The 26,651-nt window shown below is 31.0% G+C and overlaps 2 protein-coding genes across 8 annotated transcripts in view; one reads left to right on the top strand and one right to left on the bottom strand.

Moving 5' to 3' along the window:
* Positions 1 to 351: 351 nt before the first annotated feature.
* Positions 352 to 12,346, bottom strand: LOC145331601 (tektin-1-like). 2 transcript variants are annotated; one of them, XM_080176351.1, is made up of 20 exons: positions 12,119 to 12,346; positions 11,486 to 11,553; positions 10,957 to 11,071; positions 10,153 to 10,260; positions 9,025 to 9,073; positions 8,575 to 8,637; positions 8,051 to 8,109; positions 7,185 to 7,296; positions 7,022 to 7,087; positions 5,507 to 5,580; positions 5,245 to 5,321; positions 4,901 to 4,998; positions 4,434 to 4,508; positions 3,585 to 3,730; positions 3,040 to 3,118; positions 2,629 to 2,679; positions 1,870 to 1,937; positions 1,597 to 1,630; positions 1,201 to 1,250; positions 352 to 638 (listed from the first exon to the last, which is right to left on the bottom strand). In XM_080176351.1, the coding sequence occupies exons 1-20, from the start codon at positions 12,127 to 12,129 to the stop codon at positions 584 to 586; spliced, it is 1,458 nt and encodes a 485-aa protein (XP_080032477.1). In that variant the 5' UTR covers positions 12,130 to 12,346; the 3' UTR covers positions 352 to 583. The 2 variants fall into 2 exon arrangements, with proteins under 2 accessions (XP_080032477.1, XP_080032476.1); XM_080176350.1 differs by having other exon boundaries at positions 352 to 641; positions 12,119 to 12,344.
* Positions 12,347 to 23,858: 11,512 nt separating this feature from the next.
* Positions 23,859 to 26,651, top strand: part of Zw (glucose-6-phosphate 1-dehydrogenase Zw) — a 96,077-nt gene continuing 93,284 nt past the window's right edge. For 2 of the 6 annotated variants that reach the window (XM_080177872.1, XM_080177869.1), the window contains exon 1: positions 23,859 to 23,990. The gene's annotated coding sequence lies outside the window, so the exon portion shown is untranslated. The remainder of the gene's footprint in view (positions 23,991 to 26,651) is intronic. The other 4 variants (XM_080177871.1, XM_080177870.1, XM_080177873.1 and 1 more) reach the window with 3 other exon arrangements.

Below are 26,651 nucleotides of genomic sequence, written 5' to 3'. Positions count from 1 at the left end.
CTGTCTCTCTGTCCCGAAGAATCTCGCTAGGCGTTGAACTGATATGGTTCTCCTTTACAGGATAGCTTTGCATAGCTTTTTAAAAATAAAATTACAAAAAGGAGAGTGTTAGACCCTCCCCTCCCTATTTTTTTTCTTTTTATATATCTAAAATAATTAATTGTGTTATCGGATTCACCTTCCCCTTTCCCCCCCCCCCCCCCTCAAGCAACTAGGTTGGAAACTATAAGTATATAGAGTTCAAGTCCTTTTGAAACCTAAAATATTGATATCTTGTTCTTATTGCGCCATCTATGAATATAATCCTTGTTTAAAAACAATTTTTAATTCTAAGAAACAATTACACAATAACGACAATTAAAAAGTTTATTTAACTTTTTTAAAAAGTTAACAAACAAAAATTTGTCATTAAAATTAGATGAATATTGTTTTTCTCGCTTTACATTAAATAGAACAAGAAAACAAATTAATAAATATTAATAAATAACACATAAAATATAAATAAAATTGCCATCATACTATCATACCACTGTTCAATAATACAAAAAAAAAATTGCCATAAATTTATCTACCACTGATTAGTTTAGAATTGCATATAAAAAGTTTGTCTTGATCTTCGTCGTTGAGCAGATTGTCGTCTACTAATATAATTAATAATATACATATTTATAATATATCCTATTAAATAAAGTAGTAAGGTTTTTTTATGTCGAAGCTTAAGATCTCAATAACTACTGAACAAATTGGGTTCTCTATTTTAGATAAACTTCGCATAGGTCCTGTAATAGTTTTAGGAAACTTATTTTCAGATTTAAGAAAAGGGATGGCTTTACGCTATTTTTCTAGCCCCTAGAGGCAAGGGGCGTATCAGCTAGTGTTATAATAAAATGCTTTTTTACATAAAGTCCATTTTTACGGTTTTTATTTACAAATTACGAACGAACGTTTCTATATAGAAGGGGTACTTCCCAATACCTCTTGGGGCGAAGCACCTAGAGGCTATGGGCGAAGCACCTAGAGGCTATGGGCGAAGCTTGAGATAAAGTAACATGTCTGTCAAGCTATAATCAGGGGGGCTTTAAAATAAACTCAAAATATAAAAAACCTTATTACACAGATACGACATTTTCCAGTAGGAATAAATAAAAAAAATTGTCTTTTTTTGTTACAAAATTTATATTTCAAGTATAGAAAGTATACCTATTCCTTCGGTCCATAGTGTACACATTTTCCTCATCTATGACCTCATCCTATGCAACATTTTTTTTTAGAAATTACGATCAAACCAATTTTCCGTATTTTAGATTTAAAAGAAAAATGAAAAAAATAAAAATTTGGGGAGGGGGTAGTCGACCCAATTGTTTTAGTTTTAGTTTTAAAAAGAAATTTATTTTTTTTTGGGGGGGGATTTTTCATTCCAAGAAAATAGTTATAAACCTTCCTTTGAAAAGCTACCCTGTAAAGGAGAACCCGATCGGTTCAGCGGTTAGCGAGATCCTTTGCTACAAACAAACAGACATATAGACATCGTTCTACTTTGTATTATAGTTAAAGATTGAGAGGTTGTGTGATTTTATGTGTAATATGACAATATACCTGCCCGTTAAAGTCCTTAGGTCCACAAACACATCTAAAAAAGAATATAATAGAAATCATAAAAATAGTTTACACAGTAATAACAACAATTAGCAGTTTATATGGAAAAAATGTAAAATTGATGAATACAGTAAGATTTATAAACATAGAATATTAGGCATAAAAATTTGAAATTTTTATTCTGAACTAGTAGTTATCGTAAAAGTTTATGGTTGCAAAATCAAGCAGATAAATTCATAAAGTAGCTGCGCTTCATAAAAAGTTTTGGTTTACCTGTTGTGATATGGGAAGTTTAGTCTAAATGCCATACATTTCTGTCTGTCTATTAGAAGGCTTAGGGTCTAAAAATAATTTGAATATAAGATGTTAGTATTAATGATACAATTTTTTTACACCTATTAAATAAGCACTCAACCCAAAGATGGCATTGGGGGGTTTATCTCACATTTCACTTTGTTTAATTAAGGTAACAAGATAAAATATTTCCGGTCATGGGGTATTAAATCTTAACAATAGATTTCAACAAAACGTTTGATTTATAATGTGATAATTTGATTTAAATAAATTGTATTTTTAAGATGTTAGATATTTACAATCTGTTAAATAAAAATTTTAAAAATCAAAAAATATGTTTGTTTATTTTTTTAGAATGGTAGACATTTTATATTATAAATAAATCTACCTACAAAGTACAAAATAATGGCCGAAAAAGTCATCATACACACTTTTTGAAATCTTTATGCTCTAAAAAGCGCCGTTGTTTTCAGAGATATTCATAAACACCTTTTCTATGTTTAATGTATATTTTTATAGAGAACAAGAACATATAATTGTTTTTTTTTCATATTCCTACTGGTTGAATCAGAAAATCGGAAAACTCAGTTTTTTCTGACTCACCCTGTATAGAATAATAAAGAAACAGGTAAAAAACGATAAATAAATCTTAGCTCCAATCCTAAACTCTATTTTAATCTTAAAATTAGTAGTTGCAAAAGATAATTGGTGATTATCTTTACTCTCCATACTCTTTACCTTAATTTGAATGTCGTTCTGTAGTTCTCTTTTTGTATTCTCCAGTAATTTCTAAAAAAAAATTATAAATGAATAATCTATAATCATGGAAGTTTTTTGTCACTTTGACTTGAAAAGAGCAGTTGATTGATAAATTGATCTATTTATTAAAATTATTTTAGAAAATTTTAAAAGCTAAAAGTTTGTACAATCTTACTAAAATTTCATAAAAGCCAGCGAATTAGAGATCATAAAAAAAATTGGGAACCTGTTTAGTTCATTCAAATTACCACTAGTTTTTGCATATAATATGGTTGCTGGTAAAATGTGAAAGAAGGAAAGTGTTAATTTCATGTAAATTAAATAAAAACTTTAACCATCTACAGAAATATACAATTATCAATGATGTAAAATTGTATTCAAAAAAATAACCTTTGTTGCTTCAGCATTATCCAACTTGGCATTAATTTTAGCCAATTGGTTTTGTAGCTCAAACACTTCTTGAATCAAACTAAAAAATGTTATTTTATTATGATTAATTATTATTTTCAAATTCAATAGAAAATAAGGAATAGTTGTTAATCGCATCGTGTTATAAACAGCTTTCTGCAGAGATAAAAATGTAGAACCAGTTTTGTTAGCCCCGAGATGCCGAAGGTACGGTCATAAAACTGGTTTTGATATTTTAATTGTACTTTTTTTATATTCGAAGAAAACTGAATATAATACGATACGATACATGACTTTTCAGTGTGGCTGAGAACCAGTTCTTATCCTACGGATATTAATCGGTTTCAAAGACATATTAGAATATATAATTTAATTATCTTCTTTGGACAAAGCGACAAAGTTACAGAAAAACTTCTTTGCTAAAATCTAGACATTTTTTTGAAGATCAAACTGCAATAGGTTATTTTTTTCAACAAAAAAATATATGTAGTCCGTTAAATAATGACTACAATTATCAAAGAGCCTACGTTATTTGTGGATTATCTTTGGTGGACTCTGGTTCAGGCCTGTGAGTTCTCAATTCCAGCCTTGACTGCGCAACTTTTAATGGTGGACTTTTGGCGCGAATGGCGGACTTTAACATGCGAATATGTCGGTCCAGATCGTATATTTCCTAAATCAAAAAGATAAATTAAAGAGATTGGTTTATTACACTTTATAGTCTGTGTATTACACTAGTCATTAAAGTTTTAGAATAACGTTTTCTTATTCGTTTGGTTAACAACTTTTGGTGAGTTTTGATTGGTTGGTGTTTAAACGTTTCAACCACTAATTTTAATCTATAGAAGGGGTAAGTTTATGTATTATCATTTGGGATGTACATAAATTTATCGGTCATTGTCTTATCCATTTATATCCCTGATTATTTCAATATTTACATACCTATAATTTAAATTTATACCAAACAAAATATTGAGGCTATTTCCCAACACTTCTAAAATAAGCATAAACTTTGACGGCCCAAAGACAACAAGTAAGCTATCTGGAAAGTTGTAAAGCAGTCCGTGCTTTCAGAGATCTTATTGAACACATAGTTCACCTTTATAAATTTGTAAAAAAAGCTTACTAGTATATTACTTGTAAATTTACAGTTCTTCTATTACCATACTATAAGATTATTAAAATTGTTATTGTTTCTTTATAAAGCTCTCCCATTGGCTGATAAATATAAACATGCTCTGTTATTGGTTGAAACAAGTCAATTCTTCTACTGGCTGATAAATATAAACATGCTCTGTTATTGGTTGAAACAAGTCAATTCTCCTATTGGCTGATAAATATAAAACGCTTTGTTATTTGTTGAAACTAATCTATACCTGAAGAGTCAGTGATAAATGTCCTTGAAGTTTAGTCAATGAATCTGAACTTTCATAAATCCTCTCAGAAAATGCCTAGAAATTTAAAACAGTAAAATAAATAACAGAATTTAAAGCAGGAAGTAATAAATCGTAATTCTAAGATCTGAAAGTTTTTAAAGTATAACCCTTGGAGGGAGGATCAGTTCTTTTGTAAACTAAAGTTCTATAAACACACTTATATCTAATTTGTTGGTTTTAAAATTTTAGTAAAGTTTTACAACGATTAGTTAGTGCAAGCAATCAGTGTCAAAACTTTTAAACCAAAAATTTAAATTTACGTGGTAATTTTGACTATCATCATGGAGATGTAAAACAATTTATCGTCCATTGTCTAATCCCGAAAGATCCTAGATACCTAAATATGTTATATCAGGTAAATTGCATCATTTTATGATTATTCGTTTCTAATTTATTTCTATTAGTACCTGATTTGTGCTATTCCATGATTTAACCATTTCATTAGCAGCTGATGTCAGAGTTCTATCCGTTTCTGCTCTTATTCTTTCACTGTTGGCTCTAGCCTCTTGAGTAGTAGAATTATATTAATTACTAGAAGCTGGACTCCTACCATATAGGGGAGGGAGGACAATAAAATAGCCTAAAACAATCTTAAGTCTTAGAATCCAAAATAAATATTCTGAAACTATCCAAGGTCCAATGTGAAATGTGAACTCTATTAGGAAAAAAAAATATAAGTAAATCAAAATTATTACAGTTCACTGATAATTAAAAATAAAACAAAACATTGCAATGATGTTTAAAATATTACTTTGTGAATTTTGAATATTTTTCTTAGATCTTTCACCCCATTTAGTTGTGTCCAATTCTCCTTCATCATTTTCTATCCTAAAGCAAATGAATAAGGTATAGCCAACAAGCAAAATAAATCTAAAATAAGATTTGGGGAGCAGATTTTCTGATAAGTGTTGCCCCTAAACGACAGCTGAATCTATGTATAAGTTTTGTGATTTTTTCGAATTGATTTCGTTGTTGGAAAAAGCTGATAACTCGCAGAAAAAAAACAGAATTACCTTCCATGCATTTGTAGATTATTACTGTTGTTGTGTAGATTATGACAGGTATGATCTATTTCTAGAGCTACATCCTATAATATTTCTAGATTATTATTACTATTGTTGTGTAGATTATGACAAGTATGATCTATTTTTAGAGCTACATCCTATAATATTTGTTGATTATTACTATTGTTGTGTAGATTATGACAAGTATGATCTATTTCTAGAGCTACATCCTATAATATTTGTAGATTATCACTATTGTTGTGTAGATTATGACAAATATGATCTATTTCTAGAGCTACATACTATAATATTTGTTGATTATTACTATTGTTGTGTAGATTATCACAAGTATGATCTATTTTTAGAGCTACATCCTATAATATTTGTAGATTATTACTATTTTTGAGTAGATTATGACAAGTATGATCTATTTCTAGAGCTACATCCTATAATATTTGTTGATTATTACTATTGTTGTGTAGATTATGACAAGTATGATCTATTTTTAGAGCTACATCCTATAATATTTGTTGATTATTACTATTGTTGTGTAGATTATGACAAGTATGATCTATTTCTAGAGCTACATCCTATAATATTTGTTGATTATTACTATTGTTGTGTAGATTATGACAAGTATGATCTATTTCTAGAGCTACATCCTATAATATTTGTTGATTATTACTATTGTTGTGTAGATTATGACAAGTATGATCTATTTCTAGAGCTATATCCTATAATATTTGTTGATTATTACTATTGTTGTGTAGATTATGACAGTTATGGTCTATTTCTAGAGCTTCATCCTATAATATTTGTTGATTATTACTATTGTTGTGTATATTATGACAAGTATGATCTATTTCTAGAGCCACATCTTATGATATTTGTAGATTATTACTATTGTTGTGTAGGTTATGACAAGTATGATCTATTTCTAGAGCTACATCCTATAATATTTGTTGATTATTACTATCGTTGTGTAGATTATGACAAGTATGATCTATTTCTAGAGCCACATCTTATGATATTTGTAGATTATTACTATTTTTGTGTAGATTATGACAAGTATGATCTATTTCTAGAGCTACATCCTATAATATTTGTTGATTATTACTATTGTTGTGTAGATTATCACAAGTATGATCTATTTCTAGAGCTACATCCTATAATATTTGTAGATTATTATTATTGTTGTGTAGATTATGACAGGTATGATCTATTTCTAGAGCTACATCCTATAATATTTAAACAGTGAAATATTAATTTGAATTGTAAATAAAGAAAATTTGTCTTCCTTTCTTAATACCTAATCTATCTTACAATTGTTTGTGTTATTTAAATGAAAACATCATTTAAATCAAACCCTTCTTTGTCCACCAAACGTGTGAAAACGATATTTGATTTATATACAGCAGAAACTAATCTAAAACTAATCTAATTTCCTTAATATTACTATACTATAAAAATGACTTTGCTCAAAATCCAAATATCTTACAAATGACTTGTGTGTCTTGTAATTACCTTATTTAATAAATCTTCTTGTAGCTTTGAATTACATTTGCTTGATTGTTTCATACAGTTAGAAACCTAAATAAATTATTTTAAGAAAACAAACATGACAATATTCAATATACATTGTAAACAACTTATGAACAATTTTTTTCCAAATAAAAAGATATTGAACCTGCTTTAATAGATTCCTCATATGCTTTTGTTGGCTCCTAATACAATCAAGTTCTGACTCCAGAGATATTTCAACTCTATCTCTAACACGATCCCCACCTCGTCTATTTTCTCTGAAAGAAATTTCTAATTGATGTAAATTTTATAAGCCAAAATAGTTTTAGTGATTCCCATGAAAATTTGGTTTGTAATATTTTTTCCCAATGTTTTTCAAAGTTTTTTGGTGTTTTTAATGTTTTTAAATGTTTGCACTGGCTAGGAAGTTATAGCAATTTCCATGAAGATTTTTAAAAACTTATAACTGAAAAACATTGAGAAAAAAATTCTCAAGGGAAAACACCAAATAATGTTAATCTGCTAATCTTTCTCTTCCTCCGTGTAAAAGGGAAATTTTACACATACGTGTTACATTGACTGTTTCTCCCCCAATTTGTTACTTATGATCTCTATACAACTGAATGGATAGGTTTAACATTTATTAAAATTTTAAAGTGTAAGGGAAGAGATATTCCTTACAAAAAATATTCAGCGGACTATCTATTATAGAAACAGGAAGGGGCGTCCAAGCTTTTTTATTAGGGGGAAGTAATTTGTTTTTGGGGGGCAAAAATGGCGCGCGAAGCGTGCCGCAAATTTTTTTATCCCCCCCCCCTAAAATTTTTACCCCGGGGGTAAAATTTGCTTGGGGGGGGGGGAATTACCCCCCCCTGCAATCTGTTGGCAGGGGTAAATTTTTTTTACCCCCCTTGGATTTTTTACCCTTTCTAAATGGTTGGGGGTGCATACGGCACCCCCAAGGTAGATGTAAATTTACGCCATACACAGAATAAGTAAATAATAATTATTATGTTGAATTAATAAAAATACCTGGCTATTAAACATGATGTTGTTATTTTCAGGGGTCTATTCGTTTGCTCCAAGCATGACTACAAAATTAAGATTTATTTTAATAATATCCTATAATATAAAGTTTATATAGAAACACAACTTATTTTTTTCTTCTCATTTTAGTAGTAAGTTCTTTAAGTCTAAAGCTTAAGATCTCAACAGCTACTGAACCGAGTTCTCTATTTCAGGTAAGCTTCAATATCTTCTGTGATGGTTTTAGACTATTTTATATACATATTTAAGTCGAAGCCCATTGATGCCAGGGTCTAAGCCACTACCATATTATTAACTATCAGTTGCACCTTAGCTTTGTTAGGAGGGGACAGAAGAAAACCCTTAAACTATCCTGATTCCTGAGGTTTGAATATTAATAAATAACTTAAAATTATTCCGTGGGCTATGTAAAGCTTTCATAAAAGGAGAACTCAATCAGTTCAGTAGTCATTATAATCCTAAGCATCAGATGAAAAAAAACCTCACTAATTAACAAAATAGAAAATAACCTTTAGCTGTGCTTCAGTTTCAGCTAGTTGTTCTTGTTCTGTAACCAACAGATCCAGTTCATTCTAAAAGTGATAAAACTTAGATACATACTGTCTAAGCCAGCCAATAGGAGAATACATTTAGGACATCTCATTGTTTGAAACATATCTTGGGAGGTATGAGCATATTCTTTTTCATTTGGGTAAATTATTTCTTGTAAATATTTCTTCCCTCCTATAATGTAAACCATATGACAAAACATATAATAAGCTAGTTATAAATATTGAATTTCTTAGAAGAAAATTAGTTTTCTAAGCATTTTACCGTCAAAAAATTTAGACACAAATAAAGTTGCCCGTATCTCGTATATAACAAAAAGTAAACAAAGGTATTTGTCTGCAAAAGTCCCCTTTTGAGTTTGATGAAAAACTACTTAACAGTAAATTACTATACAGCAGAGCATTAGTAACCTGTAACTCAGTTCTCCAATTAACAGATTCTTTCAACTTCTCCTCTAGCCTATGAAAATAAAATAAATATTTAATGTTTAACTTTTTTATGAACGAAGCAGCTCTTTATGTAGCGCCTCATAAGAAATGACGTCATACAATACAAATGACCAGTAAGAATACATTTATATTGATCAATGGTAAAATATACACTGGCATATCATTGGTCATTTGTATTGTATTGTGGTAGGCGGCGTACGGACAAGCCTTTTGCAGAGTATGCTATGCTTCGTGCTTATCAAATCACACCCAGCCCTAATCCCAGCTTATCACCATTCTATCCAGCCCCCTCTGGGCATTGTCTACACATCAGAAGCGGCGGTCAACTTGGACACCGCTGATAGTGGGAGGGGCGCTGCCCCTCTCCCATTCAAGTCCCCAGCAACCTACCCTTTTCCGGAAGATGTCTACCTTCCCCCCTTAATGGAGCCTACCACTCTACTGTTCACCTGAATGGGGCTCCGCCCCATCTCCCCCACACCCTTTCTACCTAACCTATTTATCATCTATTTTGTATATAAACTAGTAACCTTATTATAAATGTATTCAGTTCAAATATATCCCTTTAACAGTAACTACTTTTAGTTCTTTATTGATAGAATCCTAAAGGCTAGGGGCTCTTTTGAATCGAACTCGCGTTGTAGGGTTGAAACGCTTCACCCTACCACAGTATGTCGTAATTTTTAGTGAGTAGCTATAAGCTGCTTCTATGTGAACGAAATTTCCATATGTAAGTATTCTTAAATTTCTTGGCCCACAAACAGGTGACATTACAGATATGACTTCAAGTGTTAAGGCATTACAAAATTTTTTTTGTCATGGTTACCCTTGCTTAACTATATCCCTAAACAATAAGTCACCTAACTTAAAATAACCTATAAAAAGCCATTTTAAAAATACGCGAATCGCCACTTATGGGGCGATGTTACGAAAGGGACTATTCCTGAAATTACACCTTACAATACAAATGGCCAATGAATGGTCAGTATTCATTTCACCATTGGTCATACATATTGCATGACGTCATTGTCATTTTTAATTAGGCACTATAAGCTGCTTCTTTCTAAAAGCTGAGTAAATATAAAATACCTGTAATTGGAATCAGCCTGGGCTTTTTTAGCTGCACGTTCAATCTCTCCCACCATCCATCCTGTTTCTTTCCGCAACCGTTCACTCAGTGTCCTTGCAACACTTGCACTGAAAAAGTTCAAATAATTTAAACAGTACATAGAGTATATCCTATTAAATAAAGTAGTAAGGTTTTTTTGTCCTAAGCATAGATCTTAATAGCTACTGAACTGATTGAGTTATCCTTTATAGGTAAGCTTCAGATAGCCCCTGTAATGGTTTGAGACCATTCTATTTTCAGATTTAGGTCTTGGGATGGTTTAAAGCTAATTTTCTAGCTCAACCATGTTTTATTTTTTTAGCGCTTTAATCAAACTAAAGCATAATATTTTATATGATTTTAACGACTTTGCCCCTAGCCTCTAGGGGCTTTGCCCAAAGAGGTAATTAATGAGGAAAAAAAATTAAGAAGCCCCCACTCCACCTCTAATTTTAAATAATAGAAGAAAAAATTGGGGGGTATTTTTTCATTTTTTGGGGGGTTGGGATGTCCCACCCCCCAAGAAAATAGCTTAAAACCACCACAGGGCCAATAGGTATATACCCTGGAGAGTAGAATTTGATCAGTTCAGTGGTTACCGAGATCTTAAGGGACAGACAGACAGACGGACAGACAGACAGACAGACATCGTTCTACTTTGTATTATAGATAACATGGCGAAAACTTTTAAAATTTAAGTGAACTTTGAACTGTAAGACAGTATTAATATACATAGAATATTGATAAAATATGATAATAGCAAATAGTGGAAAGCAAAAACAAACTTTTTATAAAGCTCCATGTTGTCCATTTTCCACTGTGAGGGTAGAATTCTATCTACTTTGATTCCACTGTGACTTCCAGCTGATAATTTTTCCCCTCCATAGTGCTTTGGTGTACCTGATATAAACAAGAACAATTACCTACAAATGTACCAAAAGATTTTTTAACATACCATATCTTAAGTAATTCCATAACAAATCAATCACCAAATGTTTTTAAACTTTAAATATGATGCTGTGAGTATTGGTGCAAAAAATATGACGTAACAAAAAAAATTAGCCAATGAGAGGCCGTTATTGACCAAAGGTAAAATTTATAGTGGCCTCTCATTGGCTAATTTTTTTTGTTACGTCATATTTTTTGCACCAATACTCACAGCATCTTTAAATATGTTTAACAAATATTTTGCAAAAGTCAACCAGACAATAAATTGGTTCATAAGAAACTTTTTGGTTAAGATAACAGACAGACAGACAACTACCACATGAATTTTTTTGTTTATCAAAAAAGGGAAAGAGTTTAAATATTTACCTTTAGATTCAGATAAGAACCCCTTTGGAGCAATCTTTCTTCCTCTTCTACCCGCGGGTAAATATTTCCTAAAATTTTACAACAATCACTTACTCAAGGATATTAAAATTTTCAAAATCTTAATAATATTAAAGAACTAAAGATTGTGTTTAAAAGAGTATTCTTTCTATAATGATTGTTTGACAAATTATGTTGAACGTACTAACGTTTTTAGTTAATTAATAAACCTTTGAGATGATGTGTTAAATAGGGAATACAAAAGATTAATAGCAATCAGACAATTCATTTACGCCCAAAAGGCCTAACAGTCCCTTCTAGTGACGTTGTCACATACAGAACATAATTGAAGAACGCTTCAAACATAAAAACACAGTAATCATGGAACATAAGGGATAAGACTATGGATGGAATTTAATTACTTCCCCAGTGAAGACAAACTGAATAATCTGTATTTCGAAATCACTGATTGTAAAATTTTGACACTGCTAGTTTGAACCAAGCAATCAAGATCTACTGAAAGTGTTTGAGCCCAAGTATTAGAGATTGTGTTAATTAAACATTGGTTATCAGTATAACTTACAGTTTAATGTACCCATCAACAAAAAAAAATTTAAAAATAAAAATAATTTTTACCTAACTCCCATTTTGCCGGTGGATCAGAACTTAGATATTTTCAAAAATAATTACAATAAATCGTCTTTAGATAAACTTTCATAGTATAATAACCTTATCACTCAATCTTTTTAAGGATAATGAAAAGTGTAAATTATCACTGGAATAACTTTTAATAACATGCTGTAAAAGTTAGAAATGAAGCCTAACTTACTTCTTGACCTATTTAAGTTTTGCTAACATAAGAGTGAATGGAAAGGGAATTTTATTTTATTTTCCAACCAACAAGTGTTGTTTAAATAGTGTCTCTTTAATACTACAAAAGAAATAAAAAAAAATACTGTTCTCTAAATCAATTCAATCATCTAATTAAACTTAAACTTTCAAATAATGCTCTTGAGGTTATTTTGTAATTTTTCAAGCATGAAAATTTTAGGACAACCATTAACTCTTTCATAGTTTAAAAATTAACTGTATCTTTCTTGTTTATTTTTTTGATTTTTTTTTTGCTGGATTCTAATAGTTTAGATACATAGGTTGCTCAAATTAAATTATCTATTAATGTAAAATCTTATATACCTCGTCAAACATTGAAATTAGATTAAATTAAGTATGGAAATTATATATCGACGTGATGCAACATACCACTTTTAGGTTTTTTTTATTTTCTCTGTATAATGCTTTACTGTTTATTTTTATACAATTAGTTATTCTTGAACTACTTTTGGACATCATTGTCCTTAATTCCCGAAAATAATTTACAATGGAAAACCCTAAAAAATGTTTCCCCCACTTGAGTGTTCCATAGTTACTATATCCCTTGTTTCTTTATCTGTATAATAATATCCCTTTTAAATATTAAAAATAAGAATTAATAGAGAGTCAAGAAAATATAGAATAACAAGGAGGAGACCATCCAAGAAAGCAAAGCTCCCAAATCGTACAAACAAAACTTAACATTAGGCAAACTTTAATAGCAGAAAGTTAATTTATAAGCCTGAACAAAATTATATATAAATTTGTTTAAAATTGTTTACATACAGTATACTTTTGAAGGATATACGTACATTTTATTACTTTATTATAGAGAAGTTGATCCCTGGATTACTATTATGAATTAATTTTATATAACTACAGGGCGTTTTTTTTTTTAATAGGACAAAAGTATTGCTTGATATAACCCACTTGCCATTGGCTATATGGAAAATGTGAGAAAGGTTGAAAAGTTTTAAGTAAGTTGGGACATTTTACCATGTAGCTCTAATACTATACGTAGCACAGAAATATTTCTTAAACACCCAAAAACTAGAGTTTATGATGATTCTATTGATATGCATAACATTTTTCTACTATTAACCCTTAACGGTCGGGGGGGGGGGGCGTTGAATGCCCCCCATCCGGTTTTTTCTGTGTGTGAAAGATAAAGAGCCCAAACTGCTTGACTTTTTAATTATGGGTATGACACATAACTGAGAGTTGGAATTTTTTGAATATCTCTATCCTGGCGGGAACAGGATGCCAGCAAACCTGGCAGGGTCATCCAGGTAAAGAGCAAAAATATTTTTTTGACTAAAACAAAGCATTTTATCATACTAAAATACTAAAAAATCCTCTAGTAGTACATCCTTATATAAAATACAGGTGTTCAAGTCACTTTCAGGTTCCAGGGATGATCCTGCAGGTCCTGATCCTCCAGGTCTCCAGAAATCTTTAAAAGGCTCCTGTAGCCGTAATTTGAGACTTCAAATTTAAAACTTAAGCTTTTCTTACATGTCTACATAACGTATTAAAATTTCATGAAGATCCGCCGCCGTTTTCCCGCCGACTGCCGACTGCGGCGGCTGGCAGCTGCCAAGTACAGCTGTGGCCGCTGAAACTTATATTTGATATTTCTAATGTAAAATTTACATAAAAATAAATATTTTCTGGAAAAAAAATTTTCTTCTAGCTTCAAAAATAAGAAAGTTACAGCCGTTTGAAATTTTTAAGTAAAAAAAGACCTAAAAACAAAGGTTGTTAAATAAAAGGGTGAAGGAAGCGAAAATTGACTTAGACTTATAAAAGGTCGGAAATTCATTATCAATCCATGGACTTGCACAAAAAAATTTAGCCCTTTAGCTCTAATAGGAACTGAGATAATAAGGGGGGCGTTGAATGCGACCCCCCCCCCCCCCGACCAATTAAAGTGCAGCAAGGGGCCTGACTGTAAGGGGTTAACACAAGCAGCGCAATTTGAATTTTTAAAATATACGCATTTTAGCACACCCTTTAAATTGGTCATGATCCAAAAATAGGTACTTTGAAAGGCTGATTTGTTGAAAATCGCCAAGTATTTCTTTCTTATACAAATTACCCCAACCCAATGAAGAAATTAAGATAAAGATTATTAATTTCTGTCAATGGCAAGTGGGTTATATTAAGCAATACTTTTGTCCTATTAAAAAAAACATCCTGTATTTTGCTAAATCTTATAATGTTTTATTTTATACCTCTCAAAGTGTATCTGTTGAACCTTGATAGATTTGAAGATAATTTTTTTAAAAAATAGATGAGGTAATGATTCCACTACTAACAAACAAAACCTTTGATGTTTTTCAGTGTTTTCCAATGTTTTTTAATATTTATTTTTTTCAATGTTTCCCTGGATTTTTACTATGTTTTAAAAAAACATTGTAAGAAAAAAATCTTCGAACTGAAAAACATTGAGAAAAAAAATCCTCAAATGAAAACAGCCAATATTTTTTATGATAATCTTTATAGTTCACCGTGTAAAAATGTTGAATGGATTTCTTTTCATTTAATAATCCTGAATATCAAAAGTAGATTCAATCATTAAAACTATTGTAATATTAATACTGTATGTTCAATATCTGTTTTCTATTTAAGTCAATGTTAAACTTATTTTATTGAATATCTATATTTTCTTAGTTTTATTATCTCAACCCCTCTCTCTTATGTTTATTCTAATAAAAGCAATGGAACTTCTTTTCTGTATATTTTCAATCCAAAATTTTTGGCTTTGATAATCTTTTCTAGTCTTTTTTAACAAGAATATTATGGCCTTGTGTAGCATAGCTTTGAAAACAGACAATTTCATTGGTTATGTCTTGGTTTATTAAAAGTATTTATGGCTGACATATGTAACTGGACAAAGTGTCTCAAAAATCAGCTATTTTAAGTCATAAAAATGAGGAATTATCTATCTGTTTTTTTGTTTTCTTTCCCACTTCTCCTCTCATCTCCCTTATTTTTATGACGTCACATGACTGATTTTTGAGACACTTTGTCAAGTTACATGACATATATTGAAATTATCTAAATATGAGATAATTATGGTAATACACATATATGTATATATATGCCAATCTATGAATACAAAAGATATAATCAATATAAAAAAAGTAACAGGTTTTTTTTTCTCTGTGTGTATGGGTAAATCTTAAGATCTCGCTAATGGCTTAACCAACATTGTTCTCTTAGCTTTTAATATGTAAGATTGATCAACATGTAAGACTTGCAATGTTTATTTTTCTTTAAACATAATTTTTCTTTCTATTAAATCCTTATATAAAAGTAACATGATCTGTGTCTATCTGTTTGTGTGTACCGAAAAATCTCTCTAACCCCTGAACCGATGTGGTTATTCTCTTTAATGAAGACCATTAAAGGTCCTGGAAAGATAAATAACTATTTTTTTTGGGTGGGGGAGGGGGGAAGTGAGGTAAATATATCCTTGCTTTTATTTATCTTTGTTTCATCTGTAAAAAGTAAAAAAATTGAAAATATTGTATAATATTTTGTAAAGGAAATAGTTGGTAGTGTATAATTTTATAATTTTATCGATGCTAATTTTCAGCCTTGTCATCCCTCCATAATCCAACTTTATCTCTTTCATCCAGACAATAGACGTACTATAGAGTAACAGCCTCTTATTGGTTGGTTTGTCTGTTTGTGATATTTTATGCTTTCTATTATGAAATATTTTAGAAGTGATGCTGCTATATAAGTTTGGTGTCTGTTTCTCTTCCATTAACTTACCCAAACCTTCAAAAAAATTAAGATTAAATTGATTTGAATATTTTATAAAATTTTATTTAAGGTTCCACCCCCCGCCCCCCAAAAAAATACGAAAAGGGGAAAAATCTTCTATTGTCATACTTTGTCTGCCATAATATTTTAAATATATACGTAGATATATGTCTTTGCAACCTTCCCTCTTAAATAAAAATTGTAAAGAACATATTTCTAGCCAATGTAACCCAACCTTATTGGGTAGATATATCATTCATTTAGTATTGTAAACACTTTAGTTCAATGCATCGAGTTCCATCCGTCTGTCGTGTTCGCAGCTTACGTCCAACACACTAGACTTTGTCCATCAGTGTATAAAAATATAAAAAAACAAGGATGACAACATCCATAAAAGCGAAGCACTGAAACGGTAGGACAAACGGACATTAATACTTGTATAGTGTCTAAACTGAATAATCAGAATATAAAAGTATAAGATTCGAAGCAAAATTGTAAGTAAATTTGTTGAAAAACTGCTTGATACAGGATAATGTTTATGGACATACTTACATCTTTAGGGCTTGATTATAGAGTTGCTTCGCTTAAAATGTTGTTCTTTGTTGTCCCAGGAATCAATATACCAAATATCAGATCAAACGGATAATTAGATCATATAAAAATTCGTTGTTAAAAAAGTAGAAAAATCAACATGTTTAAAATGGACGTACGGACATTCTGGTAATGATTATAGAGTTGCTATGCTTTCAAAATCGTACCTAACTATTACAGGAATTACCATGCAAAATTTGAAATCGATAGGACAATTCTAACATGCTTAAATTAACGAATAAAAGCTATTTAAAAAAGTAAAAAAATCAACATGTTTAAAATGGACGTACGGACATTTGGGTAATGATTATAGAGTTGCTACGCTTTCTAAATCGTACCTAACTACTACAGAAATCACCATGCAAAGTTTGAAATCGATAGGACAATTCTAACATGCTTAAATTAACGAATAAAAGCTAACTATCTCGGACGGACGTACGGACCAACCGACCCTAATTATAGAAAAGCTTCGCTTTTAAAAATATTGTTCTCTAGTTGTACATGGTCTAACTAAACACCACTTTATGTTTAATCTTCTTCACAGTGAATTTGTTCTAAGATTAGTTTATTTACATTAGGATTATTCTTTGTATCTGTATGTTGGTCTTTGTACACTAAAATCTCGTAAACGGCATGATTCTACAATTTTCAGGGGAAATGTAGTGAATCTTATAGAACCTAATAAAAATTATGTCAAACAATTAAAACGACCAATGATGGGTCAGTATACATTTTACAATTGGTCAATTACAATGTATACTGGCCTATTATCGGTCATTTGTATTGTATGACGTCATTTTTTATTAGGCAATATAAGCTGCTTCTTGTTTAAATTTCCATATTTTGATGTGTTTATCCCAATATGGTCGAGAGTATTGTCCCATGTTCTTGCTCACACAGATGAGTTTGACACTTTACCAATTTCCAATATCAAGCAATAACAAATACACACACACACACACACTCACACATCACACCAATCTCAACAAATTTGGTAATCATATGATTGGTTGATAGATATTTGGTATGACAGATAGATTAATAGATAGATAGATGAATTAGTTAGATAGATTGATAGACAGATATATAAATAGATAGATAGATAGATAGATAGATAGATAGATAGATAGATAGACAGATAGATAGATAGATAGATAGACAGATAGATAGATAGATAGATAGACAGATAGATAGATAGATAGATAGATAGATAGATAGATAGACAGATAGACAGGTAGACAGATAGACAGATAGACAGATAGATAGATAGATAGTTAGATAGATAGCCGAAATTTTTTTTTACCCCCCCCCCCCCCAAAATTTTTACCCCGGGTGTAAAATTTGCTTGGGGGGGGGTAATTACCCCCTCTGAAGTCTGTTGGGGGGGGGGGGGTAAATTTAGTTTAACCCCCCAAAATTTATCCCCGGGGTAAAATTTTGGAGGGGTAAATACTCCCTCCTAAATGGTTGGGGGTGCCTACGGCACCCCCAGGGTAGGGGTAAATTTTAAATGGGGGGTGTAAAATGAAGAAAATTTTGGGGGTGCCGTCGGCACCCCCAAAATCGTTTGGGGGGGGGGGTAATCGCCCCATTATTCCCCCCCCCCCCTTGGAAGTCTATGGGTTGAGACACCCCCTACTAAAAAATAATCCCACATAGCTATTTTTAGGCAGGTAATTAAAACTTTGGTGATCGCACCACCACATATTTTTTTAAATTTTCTTTTGGGGCAAAGTCCCTAGAGGCTAGGGGCGAAACCGCTTGTACATTATAATTTCAAGCCAATAACTTACTCAGATAAATTCTTATTTTCAGGAAAGGTTTAGTGATTTTGGCAAAATTTTGAATTTATTTTTTCTTTCAGGGCAAATAATCTTTATCAACAAATCAAATTGGTTTCTAAATAGCAGGGTTAATAGGGGAAAAGACAATGAATGATAAATTAATGTATAAATATCCCTAATGATCATGGTAAACAAAATTATCCCTTGTGTATATTAAGATTATTAACAGAAAAGTTTAGACACTGCTAGTTTAAAGCAACTAATCAAAATAAAATAGATGACCTGAAGTTTTAAGTCGGCAAATGAGAGAACATGTTTTGGGAGCAAGTATAATCTATGATCCAATGTACCTTCCTCCCTGTTATGTGTACCGTTGGTTAAGTATGAAATATCTACAGGGGGGGGGCAGATGGAAAGGTCGTCAATATCACTACGTGTTGTCACTCAACGACAGCTGAAAGGCACGTAGAGATTTCGTTCTATTTTACAGAATTAATTTTTTGGTTGGTATAAGCTGGCTTTGATTAAAATCTATCTACAGATTAGCAAAAAAGTTCATAGGCTTCAATTCTTGATTATTCTTGCTTATTATTTGAAAGTTTCAGTTAAAAAGATGATGAAATGGAAATAGGACTTTATATACAGAAATGAAAGTACAGTTTAAGATCGCCAAAAATCAAAATTAGGGGTGAATTGATTTTTCTTTTTTTTCTTTAGATTAATTAAACCATTACTGAATACTGATATCAGGTAGTAATCAAAAGAAAGCACCCCCCAAAAAAATAATAAAGTGTTTCTACAATAACATTAAAATAATATTGGTTTTGTCATAATGTTGCGCGAAACGTACCCCTCAAAAATTTGACACATAGGGTGGAATTTTAGTAGGGTGTTGGCTTTAGGAATGTGTATTTTTTTCACACGTGGGCACTATGTTGGATGGATTCTCTAAATGCTTATGTTCTTGTTAAAATTAAACAAAATTAGTTTTAATACCTAGGTATTCTTTGTGAAAATTAATATCTAACATTAAGTTTATACGATTTTTAAAAGTTTTTTAAATATTAGTTTGCTTTTCAAAAACTTTTGTTACTATGTATGAACGTTTATACATATTATGTTAGCAGACAATGCTTTCTAAAAACGTAAACATGATGTTTCAAATTTTAGCAGACGAAATTTAGTTGAATCAACATTGTCGCGTTAATTAGTGCAGTGTCAAAGAGTACGTGTCATTGAAAGTGAAATATATTTTATAATAATTTTATGTAACAATATTTATAATGTTTAATCAAAAATTCTGTTTTTATCTTTGAATATTTTTTAAGCTAACATATTAAATGTAATCTTCAATTGCCTTAAATTTATTTCTATGATTATATAAGTATAATTTATATCTTTAATTATTACTTGTAGGAGTTTATCAATTAGTATTTTTAGTAGATAAGCTTTTACATAATTCACTTTGTCCGTTCGTCCGTCAGTTTGTCCGTAACTCTATAGGAAAATATATGTGATTGTTCCGGTTGCTTTTTGAGAAAGATTGCAGAATTTACTATAAAATTTACTCATGTCGTTGGTTCTTTGGTAATTTATGCTTATAATGAAACTTATATCAAATATCCAAAAGAAAAATTTACACTACACTACACATTTCCTTGAAAACTCATATGCCCGTTTGTCTCTCCTGAATTTTTTTGTGCTTTGCGCGCTACTTATGGATGTGCCATCCTATTTTAATCGTGTCAATTATCATTATAATTATAGCTATGTTATGCGTGCGATTCCCCTATAATCTTAATTTATCTACCATGTATTCAGAATAATCTAATATACTGTAAAAACAAATGTCTGTTCAATACGACGTCCTGAAGTTCTGAGCTGGATCTTTAAATCATTTTAGTGGTGAGCCAGATCGGGTTGAGCCAACTTTCCACCAATGAGAGCACAGCATTTTATGAAATGCTGCGCTGTGGTTGGCTGAAATTCGGCTCACCCCGATCTGGTTCACCACTAAAATGATTTAAAGATTCAGCTCTGCCTTACTGTATCTTCGATCAACCTGCTGGAAAGGTTTATAATTTTTTTTATTAATTGGAACAAAATTAAATAAGCTATCTAAGCAACAAAGCAGGTATATTCAGTGTGTCTTAACCTCTTTTCGAGGAAGCTTTGTGTTTATCAAGATTGAAATTAATTCCTTATTCATTATCCCAAATTAAGCGCAAATGTCGTCTTTGTTTGACTTTCCTTTTCTAAAGAGACTCGGCATGGATTGTTTATGTTTTGATGCGTCCACGTTCTTTACTTTTGAATAATATGTGAGTGGGTGAAGATTTCGGAGAATAAAGTTGGGCCTATCATTGGTCTCATAGTGCGTGAACGACCCTAGTATACCAGGGGCTTTAAACCATAAGAACTTCAGGTAGAATTTGTTTATTTTATTTAAATTGAATGGCGTATAGGACGATTATATTAAGCTTAAAAGGCTTTAGCCAGCTAAACATGAAACTTTATTATGATTCAGTTATAATGTTTTAGTAATATTTTATGTGCCTTTATTCTTGCATTTAACAATGATTTATTAAACCAAATAATTTTCCTTTGAAGCCAAAGTACCCAAAGATTCTTTAACCAAAAGAAAAAAAAGATTTTTTTTAGTGCTCAAAGTTTTAAGTTAACGTATAATATTTTATTCTGTTTATTAATTGATCTTGTAATTTCAGGACTTTGAAATAGTTTGCCTCAATAAATCTATAATCAAACCTGCTGTTGAAACTTGATGGTTCCTGGTATTGGGGGTTTGTGTGTACGTCAAACAAGATCTCTAGAACTTCCCGCTAATTCGGAAGTCACACTCAACCAAAGTGTCATGGTTGAGACACAGTGATTTATTTACAATACCTGCCTGGGCGGCCTAAGATTAGAAAATCAACTTAAACATTTTTATTGATCTCTTTTCATCAAAAAAGTAGATGCTTGTTATTGTTGTGGTAATACTTGAAGAATTTTCTTATAATTACCTAGTTTTTGATTTTTGTTCTTATTTTATAATAGAATATAATAAACTAATTGCCTTGAAACCAATTAATATTGTCATTCTTGTTACAATAATTTTATTTAAAATGTTTAATAATTCTCAAGTTTAAGTACAAATAAATGTAAACTAACTAAATCTAGTTATGTTTAATATAAAAGTAATTTTTTAAAGTACACATTTGAAGTAAAGTCAGAGAATTAAAGTTTTTAGTTGTTAAAAAAGGTTTTAGTGGCTTCGGCCCCAGAGGTGGTGATGATCCTGCCCCTACCAAACAGCCCAAAATCTTCGTTGAAATGGTGTTACGTTCGGTCTAGCTGTTAACGAAAAATTTTCATGACACACACTACATACTACTTTATACACTGAGATTCCACAACCACCACCTGACCACCCGGAAAATTGGTGGTTCCCAAGTCTTGTTCCTTCTTTGTTAATAGTTCTGGGTGATAGGCCGCTATTTTTTTCATCTGAGATAAACTTTTTTTTTTCATAAAAATTTCACTTATATTTTCACTTGACACTTGAAAATGTAAGGGAAATTTTTATGAGAAAAAAAGTTTATCTCAGATGATTGAGAACTCATAGACGTCCAAGCTTTTTTTTTTTGGGGGGGGGGTAAAATTTTTAAGGGGGGGTAATTGGCTTTTGGCGGGGGGGTAAAATGGCCCCAAAATTTTTACCCTGGGGGTAAAATTTGCTTGGGGGGGGGGGGGGGGGTAATTACCCCCCCTGAAATCTGTTGGCAGGGGTAAACAAAATTTTATTAAATATTTAAAAATATTAAAATTTTTTTTTTGTTAGAGATTTTTTATTTTGGGTGGGGTATTTACCCCCCCAAAATTGTTTGGGGGGGGGGGTAATTACCCCCTCCTAAATGGTCTACGGCACCCCCAAATTCGTTTTGGGGGGGGTAATCGCCCCCTTGGACGTCTATGTGAGAACTGTCTAATTTGGCGAAAAAATGCAAAAAAAATCGGCGGGAAACGCCGGTAGCAGCGGTTCCGCCGTCGTTTCTTCACAGTTCCATATTGTTCTCCACAAAAGCAACTGCTGTGCCGAATTTAGACTTATATTCTTTTATGGGCTGAGATCATGCACGTTTTACTTTTGGTTTCACAAAGTGGCACATCCGCCCCCCTCTTTAAAGGGCAGCTGCGGATTGTTGAAATAAAGACAGCTTGAATGTTGTTTGCTTTCTGATGGTAGTGGTTGAGTTTATGGCCTTCTCACTAGCAGATGAATGTAATTTTCTCTGTTGCTACATAAGATAGAAAGTTAAAATTTTTAGTGTAGATTACCATGACCTGTTTGCATCTAGTTTGTACTGTACATATATTTTGTCTGTCTGTCATTCATGTTTCCAAAGACAAAAATGCTTTTCTTAAAAGGTTTCGTAATTCATACATGTTTTTGGTGCTTTGCTTCTTATGAATCATGTCGTCCTTGTTTGCCATGATAAATATTACCTACAATTTTTGGTTGTACTTTTATTCTGATTTAAAATAGAATTTGTTTTATCAATATTTTTGTTCTGATAATTCAGATTAATATTATATATTCAGATTATAAAGTAGATTAAACCGATATTACTCCTCCAGGGCTTATAGAAAGTTATAATTTAATAATAACTTTGTGGTAGAAATAGATAAATTTTTGGCAACTTATTCCAGTTTTTTAAAGAGAACAATAATTTGCATTTTTTTATCTTTAATTTGCATTTGTAGCGTAACAACACAAAAACATGAAATAAATCACATTTTTATACCTATCCTCTAGTACTACTATTGTTTGACAGCCGGCTAAATTACTAATTATTGATGACCGCAGATTTCGTTCATATAAAAAACAAGCCTTAAAAACTGCTGATAGTTCTAAAATAAGTAGGCTGGATATGCGAGTTGAACTGTCAGTGGCTGAAGCTTTACTACACCAGGAAACAGCTGCAAGCCTTAATAAAAAATTTGTTCCTTTACCAATAAATGTATCAAGTATAGATATGTATATCATCCATATAACTACCTTGGGGACATTTCCATCTGCTTTCTGCTCTTTTGTAGCGACTTGTCTGTCTTAATATTTGTGACACTATTGGCTCATATTCAAAGACCCAATTGAAAGTCGGCACAGTGTCCACGGAGGAAATACATTTATTTAACCCCTTCCCCCTCTATTGTTTTATTTTAATCTTTTACCATTGGCTGCTCTTTTTTTAATATTGACAAAAATATTATCAAAGGTTATTTTTTTCAATTTGACTATCCAAAGAAAACGCTAATAATAAAGTAGCTATGCTACAAATAATGTGAAGTGTAATTCTATATATTTACTTTATTTCAGATATAAACTGTGTAATAATTATAGAATAAAGTATGCTAATGTAAACATAAAAAGTTTTTACAATTTTTACAAGTGATTAGTGAATTTTATTATCAAGTTTCTGAATATAAAGGTAAGTTATATTATAAGAGTAGCTACTCTATAACGTGGGTCCTCCGTATTTTACAATTTTATGTGATTGGTAGTTTAGTTTTATAAAGATTGTCAATTGAAAGGTGGCAAGATTTTCAATTACTTAACTATGGTGTGTAAATCCCTCATGCAAATTGCGTCGTAATGGCTAAAAAATGTAGAAATGCAAATATTTTTTTCCAAATGGATGTTAAATTAAAAATTTTTTTCTTTTCATACTCAACAACATAATGCTGTTTTTTTTTCATCAATGGCTGATGTCTTCTGTTATAGCTGCTTTCTTCTTTTCACTAAAGCTCAACTGCTTTATTGCAAAATACCCATGTTAAAATTGTAAAGTCATTTTATCTTTTACTGCATGGGTTGGGCAAAATTTAAAGACCGTACAAATGAGTATTTTTAGATTTTATGAGATAAGAGTAACAGAGCAATTATTGCAACATTATCCATTATATTGGTAGTAGACCAATCAATCCCCCCCTTACTATTAACCTCTGGATATAATAACGTGTTCTTATTTGTTAGCTGAATAGCTTTGGGACTTTTAATGGATTTTGATTGGTTGGTTCATCTGGTTGAGTGTCCTAACGTTTTAACCACTTATTGATATCTAAAGAAGGGGTAATTTTGTGTACAATTTTTGGGGATTTACATCAATTTATTGGACATTGTCTTATCCCTTCATGTCCCAAAGAAAAATGTTATGGTTGTGTCAATATTAGGTTAGGTTACGTTAGGCTAGGGTAGGAGTAGTGTTAAGGAGGGGCAGGGGGGTTGGTAAGGGAGCTGGTGTCAACGTTAGTGAAGATTAATTTTTGAAGAATATGAAAGTCATGCATTAAAAAAAAACTTTTTAGACTTTAATATCAAATTATATGAAGTATTAATTTTAGCCTTTTATATTTTACTTAGCAATTTTTAAAACTCCCCCGAAAAAAACTCCCGCCCCCTCCCTCCCCCAAAAATTTTTTCTTTCAAAACAAAATCAAAACTCATCTTAATATTTATGTGTATCATCCCCTCCCTGTGGATTACACAATCGCTTTTACTTATTTACTGTTTATGAAACTTACACTCCCATATGAAAAAGCAACCAAACTAAATGAATTTTATAGTAGCTTTATTCTTACAATAATTGCAATTAAAAAATATGTGATTTATGTCTGTTATTTTCGTGATTGAAAATTCTGTCATACATTGTGGACATGATTAGATGTTGCTTTATGCATTTTTGTTACTAAGATGTTTTAAGGGGTATGTTTCATGGAGGATATTTAGCAACAATATACTATAGATACTTTAAGTGGTATGTTTCATGAAGGACACTTAGTATGTTTATCTTCAAAGTTTTGTTGCTACGGAGTTTTAGATTTTGTATTATTTATTAATTACTTGCGACTGCGACCTTAGCATCTAGGAGAGCTCTGTATGAGGGCCATAGGAAGCAGATAAATAGCCGAAAACCATCCCTCAAAGTTCAAACCTGTAAAATGAAGAACTCAATTGATACAGTAGTTTGTTATATCTGAATCTACAGACAAAAAATCGTTACTACTTTATAAAATAGGATACTGAAAATAATTTTCATATAGGCTTTAGGCAGTTATGAAAATTTAAAAAAATATTCTTTATCTTTTTATCTCCCCCTCTCTTTGTAATTTTTAATTCTGATAACTACTTTCTTTAGAATTTTTTTTATATGTTTCTATTTAATTTTGAATTGGTGTTTTATTTTTATATTTCGTGAATATCGTATTGACTATTATTAATATTAGAACAAATTCACATAGACTTGTCTTCATTTTGAAATGTCTCGGTAGTCGAACTACATAGTAACTGCGTTTTGGTTTATTAGAGTAGTAAATATTTGTTTATTTTGATTTTAGAAAATTTTAACAGCTTAATTTAGGGGTATCTGCTTTTTAGTGAAGCTCAAACATGCACTTTTCGGTTTGGGGGTAATTTTCTTGGATTATGATTTTAAAGTATTGGGGCGATTGAACTTTTTAATATAAACTTTTTTTCTCAAAATTTGACCCTTGTAAATCTGGGGTTAATAAGGGTGAATAATTATTTAATGTTTATGAGGAGTTTAAATTCTTAATTTTACCATTAATGCTATAGCTAACCAGTGCAGACGTATCCTTGACTGAATTATAATTGGTCTATACGTCCATTGTGCTTTATTTGTGTGTATGGTTACGCATAAATGATTATTACCTCACAGCCATAACTTCATTTCTTCTCATATTAAGAGTTCAATAGCAATAAACATCGCATGGTGCAACTTTTAGTTTTATTTAAAGATTTCATTAATATTCCTTAGAAAATACTAGAATGATCATTGAATATCCTAATTTGTTTTTTAGTCAATACATACTCACCTATCATAATTTTTTTCCCTGAAAAACTATATAAAAATGTTTTTAATATAAAAGTTGCATTATTCTAAAATGATCCGAGTTTACAAAGAGCCCTCACATATTGTTTTGTTATTTGCTTGAATTTAATTACTTTAGTATCTATCTGACATATTAGTTGTCTCTCACATTCTCCTTATATAGTGTATACTTGGGAAACAGTTTTATTATGTGATTTTTTAATAGTTTTATTTCAGTGAGTTATTCATTTTTCTAGTGCT

Source organism: Acartia tonsa, chromosome 11 (genome assembly GCF_053477335.1).
Source record: "Acartia tonsa isolate MP-2025a chromosome 11, ASM5347733v1, whole genome shotgun sequence".
Taxonomy (NCBI): domain Eukaryota; kingdom Metazoa; phylum Arthropoda; class Copepoda; order Calanoida; family Acartiidae; genus Acartia; species Acartia tonsa.
Note: the sequence above shows the minus strand (reverse complement) of the source record. Positions and strands in the feature narration are given on the sequence as shown.

Bases quoted from the DNA above. Each gene is read 5' to 3' on its own strand.
- LOC145331601 (XM_080176350.1), bottom strand. The intron at 8,110-8,574 runs GTTATTTTCTAT...TTAATTTTGTAG, and splicing joins AAACTGAAGCACAGCTAAAG to TCATGCTTGGAGCAAACGAA. The intron at 1,631-1,869 runs GTAAACCAAAAC...ATTCTTTTTTAG, and splicing joins AACTTCCCATATCACAACAG to ATGTGTTTGTGGACCTAAGG.